This window comes from Ictalurus furcatus, chromosome 10 (genome assembly GCF_023375685.1).
Source record: "Ictalurus furcatus strain D&B chromosome 10, Billie_1.0, whole genome shotgun sequence".
NCBI classification, from domain to species: domain Eukaryota; kingdom Metazoa; phylum Chordata; class Actinopteri; order Siluriformes; family Ictaluridae; genus Ictalurus; species Ictalurus furcatus.
Window position 1 is genome coordinate 28,812,758 of NC_071264.1, and position 27,813 is coordinate 28,840,570.

Below are 27,813 nucleotides of genomic sequence, written 5' to 3' on the forward strand. Positions count from 1 at the left end.
ATGTGTTTTTTTTCCCCCTCCTTCTTCTCAGAGACTCGGCCTACGATTTGTGTGTGTGTATCTCACGTTTTCGGCACTGTTTGTTCATTATAAATACTTAAACGACCTCTTCTTTCTTCAGACCTTAAAACGTCGGTTAAAACACGTCCATCGAATAGAACGTCACGCTTTACACGGGGGGCGTATGTACTTATTCTAGACGTGAAGAAAACGATACGCATTCGCCGTTTTTAGCGCCCTCCCCCCAATACGAATTCAAACGCTCTTTGTTCAGACGTCATTGAGCACCCCACAAACCCAACTCTTTAACCGTCGTGCTAACTTAACACAACGCATGCGTAGAAATATAACCTTATACACGATTTTTAAAGTCATTTTTATCCCCAACATCACGGGTGTGACGCAAAATCACATTTTTGTCCGGTTAGTCGCTTTCACGTACAAATCTCCCTTCGATGCTGACAGTTTCCTTTTTTATATTAGCAATTTAAAAAGCCATATTAATATAGCCAAGTGACTACTCTGACAGCGGGTACATTTATGACGATTATAACTCAACACTACATGATGTACCGACGTCCGCGCGATAGCTCCTATAAAAACCTAGTGATGGACATCAGAGCCATGCATGAAATGCATTTGATAAAGAAAGCCGAGGCTGCAGTAACCACCTCGTGAGTCCAGGGGGAGCTGCTGTACACCAGTGTAATCAGGGAAACAGTCAGTGTCTGGGTATTCGCCCTTCTCCTGCTCTGTATACCCCCCTTTTTTTTTTTATCTCTTTTGCACACACACACACACACACACACACACACACACACACACACTCCCTTGTGTATCCACTCTCCTGCATTCATACATCTGAGTAAATATATAAGAGAAAGGAGATGGAACCAATTCGGCTGGCTGCTGCGTTCGGTGTCACAATCCGGATGACCTGCTCTGCAAAATTATTTTTCCCCTCCCTCGCTCCGGCTCCAGTAATTTAAAAGTCAGGGACGATGCGATGAAACGAGATTGGGGAGGGGGGTTTGCAAGGAATTATTCATAAACCTCAATTGCTCGGGACCTCCATTCCTCCTCCCTCTCTCCCTCCCTTTTTTTTTTTACCCCCCTTATAGAAAGAGCACCTCAGTCACAGCTCTCCCTGTATATTTATGTTAAACACGTCAAATCATATTGTGGCAGCTCCTGCAAGCCCTTAAGTATATTAACAATCGCACTCGTCTTTCTCCGCCCCACCTCGTTGCTTCTGTTCGCTCGTTCTCCCCCCCCTCTCTCTCATTCTCCGTCGGTTTAGGTGTATTTTATCAAATAAATAAATAAATAAATAAATAAAGGTCCCTATCATAGCACTATCCATCCATTCGACCAATTCTGCCTCTGCTTAGGTGAGGACGATGTTTGTGATAAGGCTGTGGCCTTTATATACACACACATATATATATATATATATATATATATATATATATATATATATATATATATATATATATATATATAACGGCTTCTGCAGCGACTCGTTCGAAAGGTCCGAATCATAATCTTTACGCGCTCTGGAAATGATTCGATTCTCCAAGCTGATTCAGCTTCGATTCGATTCGCATCCACAAACAATTTTCCCTTAATAAACGACGACCCGGTCGTACTTTATTTATCCGTTTATAGTTACGTTCAACGTAGCACGTGTATGAAACCACTCCGACCATATCGAGGATGATCTGTTCTTGCATTTCAGCCGCACTGCACTGACTCACTACTATCAACACCGTCTGGCCAATCAGAATCGAGAATTCAAAAGTGGTACAGTTAAATAAAAAATAAAAAAAATAAATACAGTTCATTACATCCCCACCATCAGATCATTGCATCACTTTTTAATCCCTGTACATCTCTCCCCCAACCCCCCCCACCCCCCTCTCACCCCCGACCCCCAAAGCGGTGTCTTTATGTCTCACCTTTAACGCCGAATAATTACAAACTCTCTTCTTCTCTCCTGCTGTCAGCGCGTTTAAAAAGCGTCAGCGTGTTTGATGACAAACAAACGCAGTCTTTTAGCACATGACATGCTTAACACATGCGAGCAGGCTCTCTTGTGTCTTTCTAAATGCGTTTAATGAATTGTGAGCAGCACTGTCAGTTAGGAAAAAAAAAAAAAAAGACAGCCATCAGACTGACGGTAGCTTTAAAAAGGAAGACGCTACTGGGGTTTTTTTTTTTTGGGCACTAATGCTCTCTATCTGACAGCCAGTGTCATTTGCAAAAGCAGCCAGGTTCCAGAGACAAGAGGCAACTTCAATGATGTTAATCACAGAACTTAATAACAGAGCCGGGAAATTACAGCTTAGCAGCATCTATAGCGCGGCTCGGTCCAAAAACAAGAGTTTACTAAACTGTTGGTGCTCGTCATACGCCATCGTCGTCGGATATAAATAGAAAAAACTAAGTGAAAGGGGTGGGGGGGGGGGGACGACTTTGATTAAGCATTAAGCATGTGAGATCACAACGCCGTCAGGTTTCTCACCTCCATCCTCCATCCTCCATTCCCCCTGCTCGCTTTTCCTCCCCCTTCCACCTTTCTTCAGACATCAAACAGCACCCTAGACCTGGCTTCGTAACGCTCGTGCTATTTTTAAACTAAGCGTTTCTAATAAGCTGCCGGGAAGCCTGTGAATTTTTCATACGCAAGCACGTCGTTCTCTGGTGAAAACACGGAAACACACTTATTTGGTGATTAGCGACTGACGGGGAGGATGGGGGGGGGGAGGGGGAGTGGGGGCTGGGAAGGAATCGAATATTCTTGTATCGAATTGCGTGCCTTTCAGAAACAAGCGCAGGGGTCCTAATGTGAAGAGTCATCTTCCCAGAGCACCGCAGGTACGACTGAATTATTAATCGCGCGGCTCGTTCGAATGCTTTTTACGCCGCTTTTTTTTTTTATTTTCTACGTTTCGCGTTATTTTTGCATATCGTTACTTCTGCCCATCAAAGGGAAGAGCGCCACTCGCTCGGAGCAGCACAAACAGCTCAGGCTCGTTTAATATTTCATTCAAAAAATAAAAATAAAAAAATAAAAATAAACGTCGGAATATCAAAGACGTCTTATAAAGATTTGGCTTCAAACCTGGCGAAAGAAGTTTATTCGGACTATTCTGACTTTTTCTTTTTTTCTTTTCTGCATTAAATATGAAGCATGTGCAAACGGTTCGGATTGTTTCGTTTCTAATTTTCATTACGAACGAACCAGGGGATGAAAGTCTATAGGATACACGTAGAACGCCATTCTACCCGCCATTACCCGCGTCTACTTCATGCGTAGAGGATTTAACTTGCGTTGCTGACTAGCATCGTACTCTACCAGGCTAACATTACGGACGTAGCTACGAGTCAATACACGCCATTGATTTTGTCAATATTGTGGCGTATTATTAAAAAAAACAATACTGAATTTTTCATTTAATATTAACACATATCAAAAACCACAGTATTGAAATGATACAGAATTTTTCTTAGTAGTAGCAGCAGTATTATTATTATTTGATACAATATTTACTTTCGATTAAATATAAAAGCACCGTGTTGAGGAAAATGTCAAATAATGAGCAATAACCCGTCTTAAAGGTACGCTACGACTACTTTACGATACGAACGACGCGTACTAAAGCTATGAACCTCTACACGTGACCTCACACGGTTCCACTGTGCCGTCTCTGTCACGGCAGTCAGCGCACGTCACTAGCATAGCAGCACACTAGGAGCGACACACCACATTCCCACCTCCGCACGCCGTCTCCGCACAATCCTTCTCAAATCCCCGGCCTCCCTCCAGCTCCGCCGCCTCACGTACAGAAAAAAAAAAAATACTGATTTACAGTCTGACCTGCCCCCCTTTACCCCTAACACACCTCTCCATGCAACCTGACACCTGCACCTGCCACCACCATCACCACCCTCCTCCTCCTCCTCCTCCTCTACGAGCCCTCTTCAAAATATGTGAGGCGAAGTCACATGGCGAGTGCTGTAAGCACCGCCCACGAGCCCTACGGAGACCGAGCGTGGTTTTTGTCACTTCGTCAGATCGGGCTAATTTATCAGGGAATTCCAACGAACTGGAAAAAGAAAAAAAAAAAGAAAGAAAATCCTCCAGAGTGAAAACTGAAAAAGCTATTAAATTAAGTCTGATTCGAGGAAACTCGTTTCTAGCTTCCGAAAAAAAAAAAAAAAAAAAAAGCAAGAAGAAGAAGAAGAAGAAGAAAAAAAAGTGGTAAAAGGTGTAATTAGTTAATGAATGTAGGCCAGGGATAAAAATGGTTACTCTGAGTACTCTGGAGAAATAAACACACGTGTCCCGCCCCCCTCATCCCTGTGTTATATGACCAAACACCCCCCACCCCCTACACCACCCCCAACCCCGTGTCAGGCTCAGTTAAGATAAGCCTTACCTGTCCCTTTGGTGAGCTCCTTCTCCCCCCCACACTCTCTGTCTTTGGTTTGGTCCTCCTGGTCTGTGGTGGTCTCGCTGGCAGCCTCCACATCCTCACTCAGCTCGCCTGAAGGGGGAGGAGAGGACGGGATATGTAAATCACCACCCCATCAGAATTGGTGGAAGCACTTAAAGGGACGGCGGCGTCTTTTTTTTTCTTTTTTCTTTCCTCCCCTCTCTATAGGAGCGCATGGTGATAGCATTGGCTGAGATGTGTTCACAAAGCCAGTGGGTGGAGGCCTTTTCCCTCATCGCATGCTACATAATTAACATCCCCCTCCCCACCCACCCCCACCCCCTTACGTTTTCTAGTAGCAAATACAATTTATTTAGCTTCAACGTTTATTACTAATTAGATTTTTTTTTGGTCATTTTTTTTTTTTTAGAACTTTTATTTTATTTTTGCTTTTGTAATTATAGTCATTGTTACTGCCATCATTTTTACGGCTCTCTTTACAAGTATATAATTCTTCATTTATGCAGGTCCGTGACACAAATATCTTTATAGCTTCCTCTGTTTTAATATGTACATAAAACCGAAGAGAATACACACGCACGCACACACACGCGCACACACGCCGCACACATGTGGTAGAGACATAGACACATTTTCCAAACGGCAAAGTATGCAGACAGGAAAAATAACTGCGCGAGGAGCCTGTTTCAACTTCAACAGACGAGCGAGAGATTTCCCTTCTTTCCCTCTGGTACCTCTCCCCACAATCATAATTGCAGTCTCAAGCCGCCGTCTCCTTCGCTTTCTCGCCAATATCTGGCCTAGTTCATTCCTCAAACCCACGGTAATGCACTACATATCTATAAAATATATAAATGAATCATGAATTTTTTAAAAACAGGGGGGGGGGGCGACCATTCATTTTATTTTTGCCAAGTCAAACGCAGAAATCCCTTGTCACCATCTTTAAAAGCCCTCGGTTCGATACATCAGCCCTTGCTTAAAAGCAGCAAACTCCGAACAATGGATATCCAATAATGCTATGTGTAAGTAAAGCGAGAGGAAGACGCTGAAAAACAGGTAATAAAGTGGGCATCAATCTTTCCTTTTTTAAAATTTCTCCCCTGTGCAAGCCTCGAGCCCCCTTTTCCCGCCCCACCGTCCGTGTTTGCAAACTAACACACTCCCACCATTGATTGAACAGCACTACAGTCCAGTCAATACACCTTATCAGTTATTACACAAGTCAGCTAATTCTCAGCAAACGTACTTAAATGTTCGTTTGAACACCCCCCACTAATAAAAAAATTAAATAAAATACACACACACACACACTTCCTGTTTGCACTCTATCTGCTGGGCTGATTGATATATCGACATGGCAACAACGGCTTCTGTTCAAATATTCATCCCGTTGTGGTTTAGCGCAGCTGGCACGAGTGCTCCATCACCGCACTCCAACCCCAAACTTAAAACACTTTTTACCGTCCAATAATGTTCCAGCTGTCTGAAGACTCGCCTGGGCCTTCTGGCTCGAACGTGAAACCCGAATCGCATGCCTCAGCTCCGACAGCCACCAGATAATCCATTAAACTTTATATTACTATACCTCTGCGTACGCTCTTAAGGGTTCGTACCTCTGGCCGAACCCTTAAAGGCTATATAACCGGGTGTCTCCTTATCAAAACTGGGGTCCAAGTAAAACATTTTCAGGACGTTACGAATCCTTAATTATCGAGAATTTTTTGTTTTGTTTTTTTGTCGTCGTCGTCGCTAAAACGCGACCCTCCACACGCGTCAGACTTTCCGAAACGGTTAGCTCCGTTCCGTGTCCCGTCCGCTGACAAGTACGCATTTAAAAATGCAAGCTAAAAAAGGCATTTTAAACAAATAAATAAACGAAACTTGATTCAAATCTACAAAATCTCCAGCTCTCTATACCTCGCATAAAATTCTTCAAAACAAAAATTAAAAATCGTATTCTTCTTCTTGCATTAACGTGTGAACCGTTTCTACATATCGTCCATAACAGGTTAGGAAATTATTATTATTATTATTATTATTATTATTATTATTTTTAAAAATCTCGTTCACTCAGGCCTCGTACCTGAACACATCCACCCCTGTGAGATATTTTTCGGAATATTCATCCAAGGTCACGTGTTCAACAGCACGTCGCGGAGAAGACCGCGCGAAGAAGAAAAGTGCGTTCTCTCGTTCGCGTTACATCACCGACGTTGACTCGAGGAGGTCACTTTGAAAGTACAACCATGTTATACGAATTATAAGATCGATGGAAAATCATTAATTAAAAAAAAACAAAAAAAAAACCCCAACATTTTAAGTATATTATTAGAATGTCCTTACTGTCCTCATGTCCTTAGCATGGATGCCAGATAATCACATTCAATGCAAAAACAAACAAACAAACAAACAAACAAAAAAAACCCCTCAAAATATTGCTGCCTGAGATGATTGGTTAAAATGCATCTTCAACGTTGATAAAATAAAGTTTCATTTGAAGAGTTATTAAGGTGAAATGGCATCCCTATTTTGTTTTTTATTTAAAAAAAAAGAAAAAATCGTTGTTTATTAAAACGACGCTACGACGAGAAGGCGATTAAACAGAATACGACTGACACTGCAGTAAAGAGCAGGTCTTTCAGCTCACCGCTGGTATACGGCGTCTCTTCCCCGCTCACCGACCTTAACGAGACAAGGTGTGAATGGACTTGTTGTAAACGCAACGGTGATCTTTACATCACCGGATGGCGTCGCTAAACAGATCCGCTGTGTTTCATAAACGCAAATTGCACCGGTCGTAGTTCAAAGTCGATTTTTTTTTGTCGCTGTGAAACAAAGCGGTTCGATAAGCGAGCAGCGGCGCAGGTAACGTCTGGGTTCGATACTTCGCTTCTCTCCGGTCTGTGCTGTCACTGTGTGTGTGTGTGTGTGGAGGAAGCTGGGCAAATGATGCTGATATGGATTACGTTGTTAGGGCTTATTGCTGCTCGGAACCGACCGATTCCTGCGTTTAAACAAGAGTATTGAAGTGGATTTGAAATCGGATTTTAAAAAAAAACAACAACAACAACAACAACAACAGAAACGCCGATGGAAGCGTCCTCCGTAGATTACACCCTATATATTGCTTTTTTGTTCTTTCATAAACGTGTACGTTCTATTATGTTTCCAAGGCAACCGGCGATTTCCACTCCGCACAGCACATCCTTGAGCTGGTGAGGCGGGTCTAAGCCATGGAAACAGGGATGATAGCTACCACTCGGGGCTCGAGACAAACCCCATCCGACGAAATCCACCTCACGCTACAGAAAGCGAGAGAGAGCACGAGAGAGCACGAGAGAGAGAGAGAGAGAGAGAGAGAGGCACGCAGATTACACAATAATCCTCGAGTACATTTTCACCTCTGGAAGAGCTAACCATGTGTCTAATTCCTACTTTGCACAGGTACATGCACTCTTTCTCTTTCCGTCTCTCTCTCTCTCTCTCTCTCTCTCTCTCTCTCTCTTACACACTGTCTCTGCACATTACAACTCAAGTCCATTAAAACTCACACAGCTGTCACTTTAACGTTTCCCAGGCCGGCCTCGGTCAGCCAGCTCTGCTCTATCTCTCATGCTTCGTCTACCTCTTCCTCTGTCTCTCTCTCGCTCTCTCTCTCCCTGCGCCTCTACATGACTTCTTCATTTAGTTTTTTAATCAAGATATATGACACCCTCTCCCGCCGCACCTCGGACGCTAAACCCACATAATATATGCAGAAACGTAGACATTTAATTCCAGACGAGCTCTACGTCTTTAAGTGCCGGACGCCTGCGTCTATCCTTCATCTCATCTGCCACGCCACGGTACTACACGATGATTAAACTCGGGCCAGCTATAATTAATGAAAGGTCACAAGAGGAGGCTGGAAACGGAGGGAGGAGGGAGGTAGGGAGGAAAACCCGGGTCAATCTGTAACTCCAAGATAAATAAAATAAGATATAGGACGGTTATCGGAAGGTTTTCTAATTAATCGTATTAATTAACCCTGATCAATTCAGTCGTTTTAAACCTTTGCTCTAATCTAATTTTGAATAAATCCACTACATACCAAAAAAAAAATGAACGCAAAACTGCATAAAAAAATGTTCAGAAGGGTCAACAGGAAAAGGGTGGTCTCTGACACACACACACACACACACACACACACACACACATATACAGTGTAGGGGCTCTGATAGACCTATAGGTGTCACCCTATACAAGCTGGGAGTAAGCAAGCCACACACACACACACACACACACACACACACACACACACACACACACACATAATGGATGGAGGAAGGGGCAGACAGATACAGTACAAGGCTGTTTTAAAGGGGGGGAGAAAATGGCAAGAGAAATATGCGCAGATGACAAAAGCAGATGCTGGGCAGGAAGTGAGCGTCGGAAGATGAGACTCAGAAGACAGCGAGATTACCTTCAGATGAGAAAGCCGAGCAGCCTTTCCTCTCCTTTCCCGAGGAAGAAGCAGTGATTACACACATACTAATCGTACTGACAGGCGCAAACCACCAAATAAATAATACATGCTGCTCTCCCACTGCTCTCCGGCGCTCGCGAGCTCGACTGGATGGCCAGCGTGTACATTCGCCCGAGCACCCCATGTCCCTGCTGGAGCGTGCAACCCTTCAGAAAAAAAAGGTCAAGCAGAAACGCACCTGATACCGAAGGACTGAAGGAAGCCCTGCAGCCTTCGACCGAGACATGAGCTCCTAGCCTGTCTCGTTACTCTTATTAAAGGACCAATCCCCCCTGAAATGATTGTATAGTAACATTTAGAATCTTCAACGCCGTCCTAGTTTTTTGTTCCTAACGTTAAACTTCTTTCATCGGTCGACGTCGTCGTTACCCGCGATGCTCTTCGGCTACCTGCCGATAGCGGTTTTACCCCTCGCTTCGTCTCTACCTAAAGACGGTGATGCAGCGGCGCTTTAGTCTGCTTTACTTTAGTCTGTCAGCACTCTTATCTCTCCATCTGGACGCTCTGCTCAAACAGATCTGCTTCCAAAGCTTCGGCTTTCATGCTAACTTGCTAACTACAGTCCGTGCCTCATGCCTCAGTGCAGCGAGTCATCTTGCTGCATTGCATGCTGGGAGTCCAGCGTTTAGGTACTGTATATACGGTTTAGGTATATTTGTTTTTTTGGGGAGCTAACTGGAAAATCAGACTCTTATCGTGTATGTTTGAGATAATATATTTGATGATGATAATAATAATAATGTCTTCCTGGGACGTCAGTGGGGGGCAGTATTTTCGTCAGGAATAACGATCACTACATATTCCGATGTGTAAATGAAAGTGTTTTAGGGTGGAGATTTCCTTTAAGATCGTCAAGGCACTGCTTATCGTTTAGATGTCACTAAATCCTTGACTACCTCTTTGTGACCCCCCCACTCCAACAGCCGCCCCCCCCCCACAAATCTTCCTAACCATTTTCCCCATTTTCTGTTTTTCCTCTCCGTGTCCCGCTCCGGACAGCTTCCTTTTTCTTTCAAGCCGTGCTGTCGGATCAAAAAAAAAGCAATCGCATTTCACACCTCATGGACTCTATCTCTCTGCCTGTCTGGTTTCTTCTTCTTCTTTTTATTTTGATCGCCCCCTCCGCACCGATCCCCTAACCCCCTCCACACACAGCTCACCACCCCTTCCCTCTTCGCTCCCGCACCCCTTCCCTCATATCAAAGCCGGACTGACTCCGGACCGGCCGGCGGAAAATGAAAATGACAGAAGGGGTCCGAGGGACAATGGAGGCACAGGCGCCCATGCTGGGGGATTTCATGCGTTGCCCAGTCTTCATATCAGCACCACTGTGAACCGTCCACATGTGAAACCCCACCCCCAATTGCTTTCCAAAACACACACTCACAGACACATACACACGTACAGATACATACACCCGTGCATATACGCTGTGCTTCCTCTAAAACCAGAACACACAGCGTATGACGCTCCTGGAAAAGCAAACTGCAGCTCCGTGCCAGAGCAAAGTACGACACACGGAACCCAAAACGGAGAACTCTGAACGGGAGAACCTCAAACATCCTCGCCGCACGTGTAAAACGAGTATATAATAAAGATTTAACGTATGCAACAGCTTTAAAACACTAAATATTTATCCTATGCTTGTAAACACACACACACACACACACACACACACACACACACACACACACGCACGGCTGTGATGTAAAGCCTTCTGCCACCATAAACACAGAGCATGAGTCATGCTTAGAGACCTGAACGTCACAGAGCAACACACGCTGACCACGCTCGCTAGCACCACACACACACACACACACACACACACACGCCCTGCTTCCATCCCTGCCTTCCTCTACAACCCTTCCACTCAGACACATCCCACAGATCCACGTACACACACCCTCACACAGCCGTTTCTCTCTCTCTCTCTCTCTCTCTCTCACACACACACACCCTTCTACATCTGACACAATCCCACACACACACACACAACCACACACACACACACACATACACACCTCTACCTTACATCTCACAAACATCGCACTGAAAGCAAGCGGACTACCTTTTCGTTTCGGAGGGCCGAGGCCGAGTTACGTGCCGGATCCCAGAGCGGGCTCCTAAAAAATCCATGCGCCTCGCGCTCTCTGGCCCCAGCGTGACCCCGTGATCTAAATGTGAATGAATATTCTGTGCTGGAAAAGGAGGAGGGAGGAGAGAGGAGGTGCGGGGAAGAAAAGGAGGAGGAGGAGGAAGAGAAGGAGGAGAGATAGAGCTAGAGGCAGGAGTACCGACGCAGGAGGAACTCCCGAGTGAAGCAGTGGCCTGGGAGGCTAATAACTAAAAACTTGAAACAGCAAGTTAATCACAAACAGGAGGGAAAGCTCACGCCACCGTAGAACAATTCAACCGACGGGCTCCCCTTACCACCCCCTTCCCAAATGCCCCGTCACCCCCCTCCTCCTCATATCTAACCACGTAACCCCCTCCTCATCCCATCCCCCCTCCCCCCAGTCCCCTTTCCTCCTGTGCAATACTTAATTTGATCCCTCAAGCCTTTTCAAAGTCACTTTTGGTGCTTAGCCGGGATCACACGCAGACGGGATTTGTTTTAGAGATCCGCAAACCTAATTTACACACGCCGCTACCGGCGGTGACGGCTTTTCCTAAACAGCCGTCGCTCACCTCATCACGGACGCCACAGAGACGTTCACCTCCGCGCCGAGAGAACGTATCTATATAACGACACGACGGGATATCAGACTAATTACGCGCCTTCTGTCCAGTCGCCACTTTTCTTTTACAGCTCATGAACGGCTTGACGGTCGTTATTCTGATTCGTGTGTTCGTGACGGTTTTTATCCCGGGTTCTCCGGTTTCCTCCAACCACCCAAAAAATACAGATGTAGGCGGATTTTCTAGGCGAACCTGCCCCTAAGTGTGAATGGGTGCATTAATATGTGGGGCGTATTTCCACCTCCCACCCAGTGTTCCTGGGATAGACTACCGGGATCCACGTCCACCCTGACCAGAACGTGAACGAATGAACGAACGGACACATGAAGAAAGGAAATGATTGAAAGCTAAAATAAAAATCAAAACAAACGCCCGTCATCTGATAGATTGAAATGGACTGGCTGTTGGAAAGTGGGTTAATGTCACACACATAACGTTCCTCCTCCCGGGCTTTCTGACAGCGTCACACACATGACGAGACAGTGTGTGTGTGTGTGTGTGTGTGGACTGTGCTTTTCACTGCCCGTCTCCGGACTGGCCTCGAGGACATCTCCGTGCACAAAGACAAGCCAGATGGACATCAGTGAACACACCCCCTCAACGGACGAAGGAACTCTCCTCTCGCTTTCACTGCATGCGCACGATATATCTGGGGAAACTCTGTAATCATGAGTTCTCCCTCATTCACACTACTTACGAGGACGAAGAGAAGGAGGAAGGAAAGGAAGAGCACAGAGGACACCAGCGCTGTCGTGAAGGACAGTCACATCAAATCTGAAATATTCACCACTGGCTCGGAAAATGCGATGGTACAGTTGTGACAGCTCACTGAGCTCCCCCACCCTCTCCACCGCACACCGAAAGCCACCCACACACACACACCTACCTAACCCCATCAGCGGCGGAAGCACGACTGCGCTCTGAGTATGTACAGGCCGGGGGAAAAAAGTATCGATTTTTCATTTGGGTGGGAAAAAAAATGGATATGAAAATCGCATAACCTGAAATTGTCACAGCTATTTAGTTCATAGCTCATCAGTCCGCGTGTTCGGGTTTGGACACGGAACTGCCGGTAATTAGCAGACAGAGCGTGAGCAGCACATTCATAAGCTTATGGAGTATAAGGGGTGTATTCAACAATAACAACAACAACAACAACAACAACAAAAGAATCATTTTAACATTAATTTTTCATTCATGGACATCCATCCATCCATCCATTTTCTGTACTGATTATCCTATACAGGGTCGCAGGGAGCCTGGAGACTATCCTGAGGGCACGGGGCGGTCCGTGGGGGACCAACCGATCGCAGGACGCAATCACACACGCACCCACTCTCACACTGCAGACAATTTGGAAATGCCAATCAGCCTACAACACAGTGCATACAAACGCTTTGCATTTGGGGGAGGAAACCGGAGTACCCTGAGAAAAACCCCCGCAGCACGGGGAGCACTTACAAACAGGGCGGAGGCAGGATTCGAACCCACAACCGTGGAGGCGCGAGGCGAACGTGCTAACCGCTGGTGGCTTCGCATTGGGGCTTTTGAGCTAGTAGCGATGAATCAGCGCATACTTCTCTGTCCAATTGTCTTTAAACTTAAAAAAAACCACCACCACCAACAACAACAACAACAACAAGCCGTTTCGCTAATCCGAGAGCACCAGAGAGCGCAATTCTTCAGATATATAATTCACTTTAATTTTTATTGACGATGCACTACAAAAGCCACGATGGTTTATATTTAGAAAACTCGAGTTGCTGAACCTACAGACAAGTTTTTTTTTGTTTGTTTGTTTTTTTTTCCCTTTCACACAGTGATTCGGCTACAGCATCGTTTTCAAGTGCTCATCTGAAACACTTGAAATACTGCGTTCTACCTCCTGACGACCCCCGGTATATAACATAGATCCCGTATTCGTCAGTGGGAAAAAATAAATAAATAAATAAATAAATAAATAAATCTCTACAAGAACATAAATCACCTGCCAAACACTTGCCATCTCTTCTTGAGGGACCCTCAATCAAAAAATAAATAAATAATTAAATGTAAAAAAAACCAAAATATAGCAAGCCAAGCAAGCGGGTACGCACGTACACGGTCTGAGCCTGTCCGTTAACGTTCTCCTGATCTGTTTACGTTTCTCTTTGGACACCGCAGGCCCGAACAGGGGAGCCGTCTGAAAAAGATCCACCGCCTGTTGATTTATCGAGTGCGGGGATTTGCATATCTTTGTAGTATCTCCGCCTGTGTGTTGACCGCTCGCTAGGAGGTGTCGGCTCAGGAAAAAAAAATCGATGCCTGGATGTATGTTGTGTGTATGCAATGTACACATACCCACCACAGACTCACACATAACACTGCATCCTGTCACAAGGGGGCCAAGCACTTGCCTGCTCATTGCGCTGATGAAAGTTTATAAGAGCGCATTAGCCGATAAAACAGAATATTTTAAGAGTTCTGAATATTTTTCTTGGTTAATCGATTTCATTTTAAGGAATCTGAGAAAGAGAGAGACAGAGAGAGAGAGAGAGAGAGAGAGAAGGTGGGGGGGGGGGGGGCTGGTATTGATGTGTTTGTGTACTCAGCATCTCTGCTTATATTGGCTGGGGTGAAACTTTCTAGATCTGGAATCTGTGACAGATAAAGTTCAAAGCCACCGAACACAGCTCACGCTGCACCTTGCCAGTAAAAAAGAGTAGGGGGGGAAAGAAAAAAAAAAAAGAAAAGACCACTGTGCGCAGCGAATAACTTCCCCCTACACACACGCAACCCATCATTACAGTTCCACCCCGGCTGGCGCTAATAGCAATCCACTATGGAAATCCGATGATTACATTGTGCACACACTCTGAAAGCGTCTTCGCGACCGCCGCCGGTTATTGAAAGAAAAAAAAAACAAAAAAAAACCCCGAAACTCGCCTCGTTCGTCCCACTCTTAGGGACCTTTCTAATACAAATCAAATATTCGCTGCTATCTTTCTCCATTTGTCTTTCTTTCGGGCCCTCTTTGCATAACCCATCCATTACTTCCACATGAAATATGAAAAGGCAATATCCTCTTCCCTGTTTGTAGCGAAGCGTAATGCGATTGTGTTGTCATTTATAGGAAATAATCGCAAACCTCTCTTTCATTTTCCAGTTCAAATAACCATGAAAAATTAGCCTGCAATGTCAGGGGGGACAGCGAAAGGGACATGCTTAGACTGTTGCGCGAGATACCGCGCTTGACATTTCTCCTTAATAGGAAAGAAAAAGAAAAAAAAAAAACCCACCCACCCAAAATATCTTTCGTATTTCTTTTTTTGCAACCCCCCCCCCCCCCCCTTCAGTGTGTCCTTAATTAAAAGAAAGTTCTGCGATTTGATCTCGATAAACCTTTTCCTGTCCTTTCCAGACTCCGCTCTTGCAGGGGGTTGAGCTCGGGCTGACTAAATCGGAGAACTGTAATTGAGTCTGGGAAGTGAATGGAGGAAAATGCTCTTAACCAAAAGAAAAAAGAAAAAAAAAAAAAAAGAGAAGGCTTCTTTGTAGTGTACAGCTAATGTACGCCACCGTTCCGTCGCTAGATGCTAGAGGCAAATCCGAGGCTGCTGTCCTGAATACATCCTGAATAAATCGTTCAATTTGCACTTCCTTAAAACAGTTTACGCCCAAGTCTTATCGCTTTAGCGGACAGGAAACTTCCCTCTTTCGCTTTTAAGTTCGTTGATTTGACAAATGAATATTTCTCTGACTATGAAGGATCAGATTTTAGTCAACGAGCGCAAAAATATGCCGTAATGTTTACTGAATATGGATTTACAATGAGAAATCCACAATAATCCCAAATAATATGAACCGCTGCTGTAATCGTAAAGACTCATCCCAGGACCAGGGTTTCTTTCCTTGCCACTGTGGCCTCTGGCTCGCTCAGTAGGGATCTGAATATGCATCCAGATGTAACCGACTTGAACGAACGCGACGGCTCTCGCAAAAATCTGGGGTCTCCTTAAAAATAAATAAATAAATAAGTAAATAAATAAATAAAATCCCAGGACTACCACAGGTGGAACGCAGCAAGTCTTAGATCAGATCATCGGAGAAACGAGAGCCAGTGATGAAGCTCGCCGTTTCCCTGATCTGCCTATTTACTCTGATATACAAACTAGTGGTAATTGGATTGCTAGCCATGGAAAGTCTATAATGAGGCTTAATAGACATGCGTTGTTTCTCTGCAGTAATTATGCACAACATGATCAGGCCCCATATCTGTTTTCTGATCTAATTACTATAGATGTGTTTATCTGGCTAACAATTAATATTTGTTTATTTGCATCAGTATATACAGTAGTATTTATACGAGCTCTGACAGCCGTACTGAGAACGTACTTTGGAGATTATGGCAAATGAGCAGACAAGGCAATTTTTGTCATAATTAAAAACCTTCATTGCTGCTCTCCCACTTTTTCGTTCCACGGTTAGAGAGCGCATTCTGTCAAGGAAATGGTGTGGCAAAGATCTACGAACGGAGCTATTGGCGTGATAAAATAAAATACGGCGGTCTGCTGTTATAGGAAAATAATCAACAATGGCGCGGTGTGATGAAGCGGAGTAAACGTTACCACGCCGAAGTGTCCAATAACGGCACGTCAGCAATTGTACCTACAAAAGTACAATTTTTATTTCTTTAAAAAAAAAAAAAGCCATCATTTTTTATCCGTTTATAGTTACAGCAGCCATAAACAGTCGTTCTCTCACCAGCCCCTCTTTATTTCTGTCTTTCAAAGTTAAAATGACGGTTAAAAAAAACGCAGCTTGTCATGTAACGTAAGCTTCGATTTCAAAGTTGCCGATTTACCACTGACGCTGGAGACTCCTTACATGAACGATAAATAAAGGATCGTCGACAGTGACACGGCGCATTTATATGGCGTATCCACCATCATACAAGTCTCTGTAAACGGGCTGTTACTATGGAAACGATACCATATTATAACGAGCGCATTAATATAAACCTGTGATTTGCAGGGATAGAAAATCAATCAAAACCTTCTGACCAATCAGAAGCCAGCAGCGCTGGCTGTGATACGATCTCGTATAATCTCTAACACGGAGTTAGCGATGCAGGATATCCACTGATACGGAACTATCTCAGTGCAGATACCTACAGTATTTTTGGACAGGTGGAGGAGAATGGGTGTGATGTTATACTTCAAAACGCTCAGGGAAGAGCGTATAGGATTTTTGTCACGTCTCAGACAAACGAGGTGGCGGGCGAAGCGAAAAAAAAAAAAACACGCACATGACAAAATGCTATTCAGGAGCATCTCTGCTTCTCTGTGCACCTTATTTTTTCCACTCTCTGTAAATTTACATATTTCTAAAGAAGGATTATAGTTTGTGATGCATATAATGAGATTTCCTCTGGAAAAAAAAAAAAAAGGCTAATGAAAAAGAACCCATCTTGTGCAATTAGCTGGAGCTTATTTATTCTCTTCTTGTAATGTATTAATTTATTATCGCATCACTCCACCATTATTTATTTATTTGATTATGCACACACCTTACAGCCTTAATTACAACAGAGCTCGGGAAAGCAGAGGAAGACACGCGATGGCCCAACTCCTCTATCAGTTGATCTTGTTATCCGTTTAATCTCAATAGTATATCCATCCAATCTCTTATCAGCATGCACTAATCTCAATCTAATCAGTTTACCAATTTGCTGTATGGAGGCTGGAAAAGAAGAAAAAAAAGAGAGACTCGAAAACGCTCCCTGGCGAAGATAATCCTGTCGATGTAGCCAGAATTAGGCTCCAGCTCTTCCCGACCAGCCCTTTTCCGAAATTTCTCCTGCTCGCCATTTTGACTTATTTGCGTTGCTGTTGCGTTTACACTACACTTCTTAGGTCGGTGTTGGTCATGGGTGTCAAGTGTGCATTTAAAAAAGAAAAAGAAAAAAAAAAGACATACATCTACAGCCTCATTATATCCACCAAAAAAAAAACAAACAAAAAAAATGATACTTTTTTCTGGATATTAAGGTTGCAATTAAGCCCTTTACGGATGCTCTACACCCAAAACCACAGCAGTCCACACACACACACACACACACACACACACACACCTTTTACTCAGCGTAGAACAGGTTTACTCCCCTCTGCTGCATGCCATAAGTCAGTTTGAACAGGCAAGGCATGGTGGCAGGATTTGACTTACTCGCTGTGCAGTGAATGGTGTTTCAGCCCTTCTCACCACTTAGCTTGCTGTCTTTGGCTCGGTTCTGGCCGAGAGAGGTCAGTAATCGCAAAGCCACTGCCAGGACATGCAACAGCTGCCTTAAAATAATGAGGCTTTAAAATATCTCAACATCCACCTGGCTCATGTCGGATCGACTCTACCGCATTAAAGCCTAGCGCTACCTGCTGCCTGCTCCTAGCCTGTCCACCAGCACATACTCACTGGGCGAACAGTTAAAAGTAAATATACTAGGTGAAAATTTGGTTCAGTGTGCTCGCCAAATACACCATGTCTTCAAAAAAAGAAAACGAATATATTAAGTTGTGCGTAATAGTAGCTCGGCACGGAGGAGGTTTAGTACTTTCCAGTCCGCAGCGACTATTAAATGTCTTTACTGATTCACATCAACGTTCATTCATTCATCTTCAGAACATCTTTATCGTTGTCAGGGTTGAGGTGGATTCTATCGGGGGTCTATCCCCCGGACACCGGTCCATCACATGGCATCATGCACACACACGAGCCAATCCGTCTACCAACATGTTTCTGGGAGGTGAGAGGAAACCCAGACGGACCTGGGGACCTGATGTAACTTTCGAACGGCAACCCGAGCTCAGGATCAAACCGGCAAGACGTGAGGTGGCAACACTACCCGCTGTACCACCGTGCCCCTAACACGTCAACACACAGAATCAAATAACGAATGTCCAAGCATTTCACAGGCACTTTAATTCATAAGCGTTAGACTAATGGGCTCGGGAGCACATCAGAACCGTTCTGTGTATTCACAGTATGCTGAGTGTGCAGAAGAAGCAAGCATGGAAACGAGCGAGCGAGCGGGAAAAGAGAGGAAGAGAACGCTAAAAAAGAGAGAGTGCTGTCGAGTCATTAGCCCCCCTTTGGGAGGCCTAGGATTAATAATCGCCTAGCCCCTTCAAGACCACTGCTGAGCCTGAATTGGTTTAACGCTTCTCCAACGGCAGCCAACACACATACTGCTACACAGAGAGTGCGACTCGAAGCGCACTCTTTTTTATCTGTGAAACTTTTTGCCACCACTCTCGCTTTTATTGTTGTTGTTGTTGTTGCCGCGGTTGTCTCCGCAGGTTGTGCGAGGAAAGATTCTCTCTAATTAGCCAGAGGTCCATCTCATTGAGATGAGGGAGCAGGTAGAACACATTAATTATTCATCCCACAGGTAAACATCGGGGCAGCCATGCCTGATAAGGGGACTGAAAAAATGAGCTAGGCGAAGACACTAACTAACGCAGGTCTCTCCCCCGGGGGGCTGCTATGTGAGGCAAACAAAAGCACAGGCTTAGACACCTGAGAATCCTTTGCCCAGCTCTCCTAAAACAAAACAACTCTTTCACCAAGGCCACTAACGAAATAAGGGTATTAACTAGATACTGTTGGTGTAAAGCAATGCCACTATTTGTACCCGTTTAATTCTACAACTATCTGTATCTGTATTCGGATTTGACCTTGAAGTGGGTGTGGCCTAAACTGGAAGGACAATATGCAGATGTAGAAATGGCAGTATGGTGTGTGAATTCTGCCTCAGACTGCTCCACAGTGTCAGCTACATCACTCCAGTTCCTAATTGGCCTTAACTAGTGATTCATATTCTGTTATATACCCATCAGGTAAGTTGCCAGTGGCTCAAAAAAGTGTGTCTGGGATGACTCGAGTTCCAGCAAAGACCAAGAACGATGCTGCTGGGGTGTCCTTATCGTATCTACATCCATCCTGGACCTTGAAGCTTGATTTCAGATCCTCTTCACCGCCCACCCCATCTTCTTCCCTTTCCCACTAACTCTGGTTAAGGCAGGCTCGCCCGGACCACAGGCCTCCTGAGAAGGCTGTGATAAGAATTCATTTCTCCCAATTATGGGCTCTTGTCCACTGCCTCAGTTCATCAGTTCAGTGCAGCCAAGTCAATGAAAGGGCCTGTAATGAAGTAATCAGATGCAGCCTGACTCCCGGGGCCCTGCCTTCGACTCCCTGCTCTCCAAGCAAGGCGCCTCGTTCGGGTGCTGAAAAAGTGGTGTGTGTGTGTGAGAGAGAGAGAGAGAGAGAGTGTTCAGAACGGTGGCATTCATTTGTGGCCTATGAGCTCCTACAGACCAGAGGATAAATCTGCTTCAAGCCTCGATCCTAGGTCTCTGATGGGCTCTGATGGAGTTTGATGCAGTTGGGTTTGGGTTGAAAATCAAGGTACCGCTAACTGGTGGTGGTGGTGGTGGGACAGATCGCTAGAGATCTTTTAAGGGTTGAGAAAATGTTCTACCTATCTTTCTTCTTTCATTCTCTCACTCACAGTTCGTTATAATGCACCCCTTCTCTTCTCCAGCTCCGTTCCTTGTGTTCCTGCCCAACATGTGGAAGGCATTACAGGGAGTCTGAGAGAGGAATGCATGTGTTGAATCCTAATCTGGGCATTAAATTTAGGTGGAGGGAGCATTCATGTCAAACTGTTCTCCTTTGTCTCCCTATTGACACGAATGTTCCATCTTTTGAAATTAAAAACAACGACAACAAAAAAAAAGCCTATGTCTGATCAGCGTAATGTTGCGTTTTTCTTCTGGAAAGATGGACGACATCAAAAGGTTGAGTTGTTTTCGGTTTGCAATACTCAAAGCAGATCATTTTCCACATACCCTTCACAATAGTGAAAAGATTTACTAAATGTTCGGATGCTATCGAATCCTGGCACAGGTCCGTCTCCTGCCACTGAGGGGGACTGGGGACCCACTTGCTTTCTCTCCCCACTTTAGCAGCTCGGGGCTGGGCCGCTAAAGCCCCTGCGGCTAGATTCCGGCTGACAAGAACTCCTTAACGAGCGGCAGTCATTAACCTCTGGAGCAGGCAGCTGCCACGTGACGTGGTGCGCTCGGTCTGTTGCAGAAGGGCCCTATTGATCCCATGTACTTGGTGCCTTCCTGGATGTTTATAATCAATATGCAAATGGCCCGCAGCATCGATTCGATATTAATTTTCAATTAGGAAATCCTCCGGGGTCCCATCAGGGTCGATACTCTACCATTCAGAGTGCAGGCTTGAGCAAGTTGCAGGCATTGATGTTCCTCTACCACCAAGACAACTTACTTACTGTTTATTTAGTTTGGGCCTGCTGTAAGCACTCATTAGGACTATGGGCTCCAGCCAGAGAAATGGATGAAGCGCAATCCTCTCTCTTTTACCAGCCCGTCTTAGTCTCAGGTGGATTTTTTTTTTTTTTGCACTGATGTCCATGGCTTTGCACCTTTTCTTTCTTTCTTTTTTTTTTTTTGCTCACCCTAATTACTCCCCTCATTTGGGTCCACTTTCATGGGTAAAGAGTTTTCCGAGGTGTCTGCGGCCGTCATCCGATACGGATCTATTCACGGAGGACTTCATCTATCTGCCGTTTGACAAGTGCAACCACATCAGAGAGTCAGGCGCTGACTCGATGTCCCTCGATACCCCTTGAATATGCAAGAAATCAGGCATTTTACACCCAACTCATAAGCTTGCATAGGCCTTACAACAGCAAAACAAATAAATAATTAAGGATGACCTCCATAATTTATGAAACACAATTACATACCCGGCCCCATCGTTCTGCCTGTTCTCACATTCGCTTAAAGCGCACAAATTCATTACCGGCGGAACGGCAGACCGTACCACCACGCCGAATAAACCGGGATTGCAGACAATTCCAAAATATATCATTTCCCTAATCTCTCTGTGTGTATTTAATCCCCTCCTGACTCTCAGTGCGATTTCCCAAACCTACTCTTGAATTAATAACCTTTTTCTCTGGACAGAAAAAAAAAACACGTCTGCTTTCTCCACTAAAGTCAAGAGGGTTGGAAAAAAATGTCCTCTGTTAAAATGGTGTTGTCTGATAAGTGAGGTAATGGATTCCAGGCAGGCCTGATCCTGCTCTTCAATGTGAAAACAATAGTATTGATTTATAAGCGTGTTGTATTTCCTGTACAGACTGGGTGTCTATCAGAGGCCATTTGATGGAGTGCTCGGTCTTGTCACCGCACTCTCGGCCTCTACTCCAGGTTCATAAAGAGATGGCGTTGACACAGCTGTGGCGCAGGGGAGAGGAAGACAGAGACAGAGAGACAGAGAGAGAGAGAGAGAGAGAGAGAGAGAAAGAGAGTTCAAGAAGATGAGGAGGGTGTTCAAGAGAAAAGAGAAAAGTAGTGAGAAATTATCTCTATATCCAACATACTGAGCAGGTGAGAGCTGATGTCATAACAAAGGAATGCAAACCACATTAAGCGCGGTAACCGAATCCTTGTGTGAGGACAGACATGGCCTGCTCACAATCCGATATCACACGGCATGGACAGGAAGCCACAACACACATTTAGGAATGATTACGGTCTTCAGTGGAGAAACGAGGACGGATAAAACGAGCTGAGGTGACACCAGAGTAGAAGAAAAAGGATAGCATGAGGTGTAAAAACCTCTTACCTAATACGCTCATTTACAAAAAGGTGTCTCGGTTTTAGTTTGTGTCATTCTACCACTTTCTTTGTTTTTTTTTAAATCTTTTTTTTTTTTAAACCTAGATTTAATAGTAGTAGTAGTAGAAGTAGTAATTATAATTATTATTAATAATAATATTATTATTGTTATTTTTATTATATTACAACATATAATAAATCATATAATATAATATATATTTATTAATAAAATTATTTATTTGTTTATTTATTTATTTAAACTATTTAACCAGGATGAAACACACTGTATATTTCACTGATGCACTGACTTACTGATTTATTTATTTTTTTTTTTAATTACTGCTAAAGAATCTAGATCGCTAAGATGTCATCTTTTTTCATGCTAAACAGACATACAAAGTTGTACCTCTGGAAGTAAGGAAAAAAAAAAAAATATATATATATATATATATATATTTATATAAATGTACAAGATATAATGGAAGATCATGAACGGATTAGGGTCTAGAGAGAGGCTGGACATACGGCGTGTTCCATCAACCTTAATTATTAACTGCGGCTCCATCCAACTTTGATAAACATCCAAACGCTAGCTGTTCGAAGTTAGCTAGCTAATTATAAAAGCATAAACATAGTACTAAAATGAACACTTTTTTTTTTTGGTGACGTTTGGACCGTTTGGTGATGAAGTACAATAAAATGCTTAATCAGACCTTTTGGCGAAACGTTTGGGCCGGGACTTGTTTGACGGTTAGCTCGCATTTACATAAATCATTTCAGACCGACTGAAATACCACAAGCCAGCAACAGCACTTAGGAGGAAAGGCTGACGTGCATAAACCCACAACACCCGTGAAGCACTACAGAGCTTTATAAGGTGTTTAACCTGCTTGACTCAAAGCTATTTTTTTTTAGAGGATGGGCTACTGACCCTGCAGGTACTCGAGGACATATTGCGCAAAGGGCAGGATGAATATCCAGAGATTAACACACAGTGTATTGCAGTTCAGCTACCTGTGTTTAGACATAATTACACATTCAGCTCCGCTGCAGAGACATGGAGACATTCTCACAGGTCTACCAGCATGTGTGCGTGGCTTATTCTCTCAAGCCAAGGCTTTGCTTTTCAGGTTGCTTCTTGGTATATCGGTCTCGTCTTCTGACAGAAAGGAGCTTTAGAGATTTTGAGTACTCTGAACTACCGTGTCTCTAAGGTCCATGTAAAAAAAACAAAAACCCCAGCAACCCACCATACACATAAGTGTATGGTGGGTTGCTGTTTTTTTTGTTGTTTTGTTTTGTTTTGTTTTTTACCTCCAGACCACCTCCTAGAAGGCTAGAAGGTCCTTCAAGCCAATTGGTCCAATGTTCAACCCAGAGTTACGTCATTCGAATGCTTTAATCAAAGAGATAAAACGGTCAGGGCTGCTTGCTGTGCTCGCCAGCTCTAATTGGTTTAGGGATAACATTAATTACCACATTGCTCATTAATGGATGAAGCCTTTATTGGTTCCATTGATCAGCAGGACTTGTTAGCCATCATCCTAAGCAATGGTGGATGTAACAAGCTTACATATTGGCATATCAATTAATGGAATCAATTCCTGCCTAGCAGCTGCCAGTCCCCTCTCGCCAGCCCACTGCTCATCCCTCGCTGCCCCATCATTCCTCCGGACGCACAAGACAACAGACTAAACTCGTCCAACTCTTTAATGAGAGACCTCCTGATTTAAGCGGAGATTCGAATCCAGAGGGATACGAGCGAGCGAGACGGAGCGAGGGTGTGGGAGAGCGAGGACAAACACGAGACTCTCGCTTGGAGCGTCGGAGTCTTGTCTATGTCACGTTCCTGGTGTTACTCCCAACAAGTGTCGGCTTTAACGTTCCCTCCGAAACAGAGGGATGAAAGAGCCCAGGAGTTTATTTCGGATAAACAAGACGGGCCGGGAAATTCTACACACTAATTCCAGACTTCACAAGACTCCTCGGAAAAGTTCGACAGGATTAACTCCATGGTACGGCTTACCGAATTGCAGCTCCTAAAAAAAACAAGCTCCAGGCGGGTAAACCGGCTGCTCTTCTTTAAACTTCACCTTCCTCTCTTTTATAATTGAGATCAATGCTGCACTTTAAGACTCATTGATTAGCACTTTAGAAATACTCTCCGTGTCGCAGAGGGCTCCGAAAAGGAAGGCGGCCGATTTGAAATATTACATGAAAAGGCATCCTGGTAGACGCGAGGACGGGGTTAACCAAACAAAACGTGACGGAGCCGTGACGAGTCAAAGTGCGCCGTTATGGCCAAGTGAAAGGATTAATCCCAAAAGTCAATCCCGGAGCACTTCATTTGCTTAATAACCAACATTTTGGCAGAGAGAGAAATTCGTGTCAAGATGGAAATCCTAAAAAATCCCATTTGAAGACAACACCTTGAACACGCTTACCGCCTGCCAAGCCTAAAGCAATAAGCACGCGCGATGAGCCGTATTACCCTGACGCTGGGTGTAAACATGTTTCTTTATGTTTAAGGACGTTTTGGGACATGATGGTGTCACAGTAGTGATAGAAAAGGAAAGGAACGGAAAGCTTGCGCGTTTCACACCTATTAGTCCGTTTGCTATTTGGTCTGATTTCACACGCCATATAACGGAACGCACAATAACAAAAAGCAAAACGAAAGTTGTCTGAGGAGCGTGCAGGACTGAAAATGTTTTCATGAAACTCTTCCATGTTGAGGAAAATGAGTGGGTCTCCAAGTCTCCGAGCACGGAGAACACGGAGTCGAAGTAAATAATTAGATACTTGTATAAATAGCTAGTTTAAAACATTTGGTGCATCGCATCCAGCATTAAAGTTCTTTTATTTTTGTCGGGAAAACGCATGATACAAACTCTGTCCTTCGGCTGCGTTCGCTTGAAAACCGACCTCGCTCGTGATCGCCGCGCTCTCGCCTGCCTGAAGTACCGCACTGAGATGGAGAACATTCGAGCCGACTAAACGCTGCACACGTGAAAACACTATTACACAACGAGATCTCCTGTTCCTTCTTAACGTCACCTGGAGGAGCCAGTTTCGTCAAGGTGTCAATGCCTCTGTCCTCTAGGCCTTCGGAACGTGCCATTAGCTCCCCCCGTCCCCTGCCCCCGAAACTCTCTCTCTCTCTCCCTTGGAAAAAAGAAGCTTTTTATTATAAGAAGTTATTATAAGACTAACACAGTGACTGCTCACTCTTACGTACAGCTTGGTTTCTTATCAGCCTGTGGCAGGGTTACAGACACAGCGTGGGTTGCTTCTGTGTTGTGACATTTGCAAAAGTGGAGTAGAAACTCTCTAAGACGGCTTGGCAGAAGGTTTTTTTAGCGGATAACACAACCATTTGAAAAATATAAAAGGTTAGAGACGAGCACAGAGAAAGCGAGAGAGTCAGCAAGAATGTGTGCGTGCGCGCGCGCGTGTGTGCGTGCTCAATAATGCAACTGGTTTGGCCGTGAAACCAGACGCACTCAGGCAGGCAGTTTGGCGGACACCCAGTTACTTGCTCTGGGTCCTACACGCTGCTCTTCCAGGCCCCGTCCCTTGGGCGATGCACAAGCCGGCTGAGCAATTAACAATTTCATGCTGATTGCCTGAAGCATGTTTTGCTCGGCTATAAAGATAATGGCATGAAAGGTGCTTCGTTCTTCACAGCGTTCCCCATTGGCTCGATTCCTCAATCGTTTTTTTTCCTGCACGGTTCGAATTCCCGATACTTCATTACAGACGTTTCTCAGCTTACAGCATGCGTTTCAGAAAGATATGAAGACATCCCACTGTGTTTCGGTTTGATCCGAAAGTCTAACAGGTGCACAGGTCGAACTCCCATCATGCACTGCTTAAGTAAGGAATAACACATGACATGGACCGTGCTACTCTGCTTATACGGCTTATATCGTGCTTTTTTTTTTAAACTGTTTTTAGTTACATTTCATGTTGTGAAACATTACATTATAGCAGCTATAAACAGTCTTTCCCTCACCGGTCTCACATTTCTCTCTCTCTCTCTCTCTCTCGAAGAAAAAAATGCAGCTTGTCATGTGACTGTGAAACCGGAAAGTGCCGACTCATCTAGCCTGAAATCATTTCCCGTGACACTGGAGACTCCTTCCTCATAACGGCTACATAACCCAACCGGTCCTTACACAAAACCTCACCGCATCAAACGATCATTAATAACGAAAACATTCGCCGTACCTGCGAAGTCCCCGCGAATGACCTGTTACTATAGAAACGATAACGTATCACACTTAGCGCATTTAAGTTTACGCTACACCTAGAGCTAACATCAGAAGGACCTCCTTCTGAGGCGAGAATTCAACCGTGCCCGGTGGTATAAAAAAAAAGACAAGAAGTAAAACCTTCATCTCTACTATCCTGCTAATTGCTGCGCGAGTGCTAACGTCGATCGCTGCGATATTCGTAACGTGCGTGTACATCAAATGCAAAAAAAATAAATAAAAAAGACTAGCGGCACAAGAGCTAACTGTTTTCCCATGATAGGATCTTGCTCTGAAACTGACAATAAAATGGCAGAATAAAAAAAAAATATATATATATATAAATCCTGTGTGTACAAACATAAGCGGAGAGCCTCGGGGGTATCCAAAAACTAGCTGTAAATCTGCTTGTGACTCTATTAAATGAAACTAGCTGCGAAACAGTCATTAAAATGAGTTCATTTCAGCAGATTCAGTTGAATAGCCTGTATTGAGTTGCTGTTAATGCACACTATATTCTGTATGTCGATACAAATGAAGGGTCTACTGAAAGGACAAAGAAAAGGACTAAAATATAGACACACGTGCACACACACACACACACACACACACACACAAGCACACGCTAATGAACAGACGAGCTCAGGAAAACCATCCCTACCCCAGACAGCTCGCGTGCCCCATATATCCACTCATTGTATTCTAAAGTGCTGTCTCTGCTTCACTAATGATATTTTTGTGTTAATGACCGCCTATTTTAAATGCAGCAGCTGCCTGGCCCACGCTGGCAATTTGAGGATTTATTTAGTTCTTGTTTAATGTTATGACCAGGCTAGGGGAAAATTAGTGAACTTGAAAATAAAATAAAATCAGAACACGGTGTTAGAACACACACATAACTTAGTAAAGCTTTAAAAGATAAATAAATAAAGAAAGAAAGAAATAATAATAATAATAATAATAATAAAAAAACCCACACGATGATCGTCTATCTTCTACCACAAAAAGCCTACCGAATGTGCATTCTAGTCACGAGGAAAAGTAGCGATCGCTACCGTCATTTCTGTGATTGAGCATGCTAGCTTTTATGTACGTTATGTACGATTACATTATTAAAAGTTTAAAGATACAAAACATGCACG

At 44.2% G+C, this 27,813-nt stretch overlaps 1 protein-coding gene across 4 annotated transcripts in view; it reads right to left on the reverse strand.

The window, feature by feature from the left end:
* zfhx3b (zinc finger homeobox 3b) overlaps window positions 1–27,813 on the reverse strand; it is a 157,556-nt gene that overhangs the window by 19,062 nt on the left and 110,681 nt on the right. For all 4 annotated transcript variants that reach the window (XM_053634742.1, XM_053634739.1, XM_053634740.1 and 1 more), the window contains one exon: window positions 4,443–4,550. In XM_053634742.1, coding sequence (XP_053490717.1) covers window positions 4,443–4,550 — 108 coding nt within the window. The remainder of the gene's footprint in view (window positions 1–4,442; window positions 4,551–27,813) is intronic.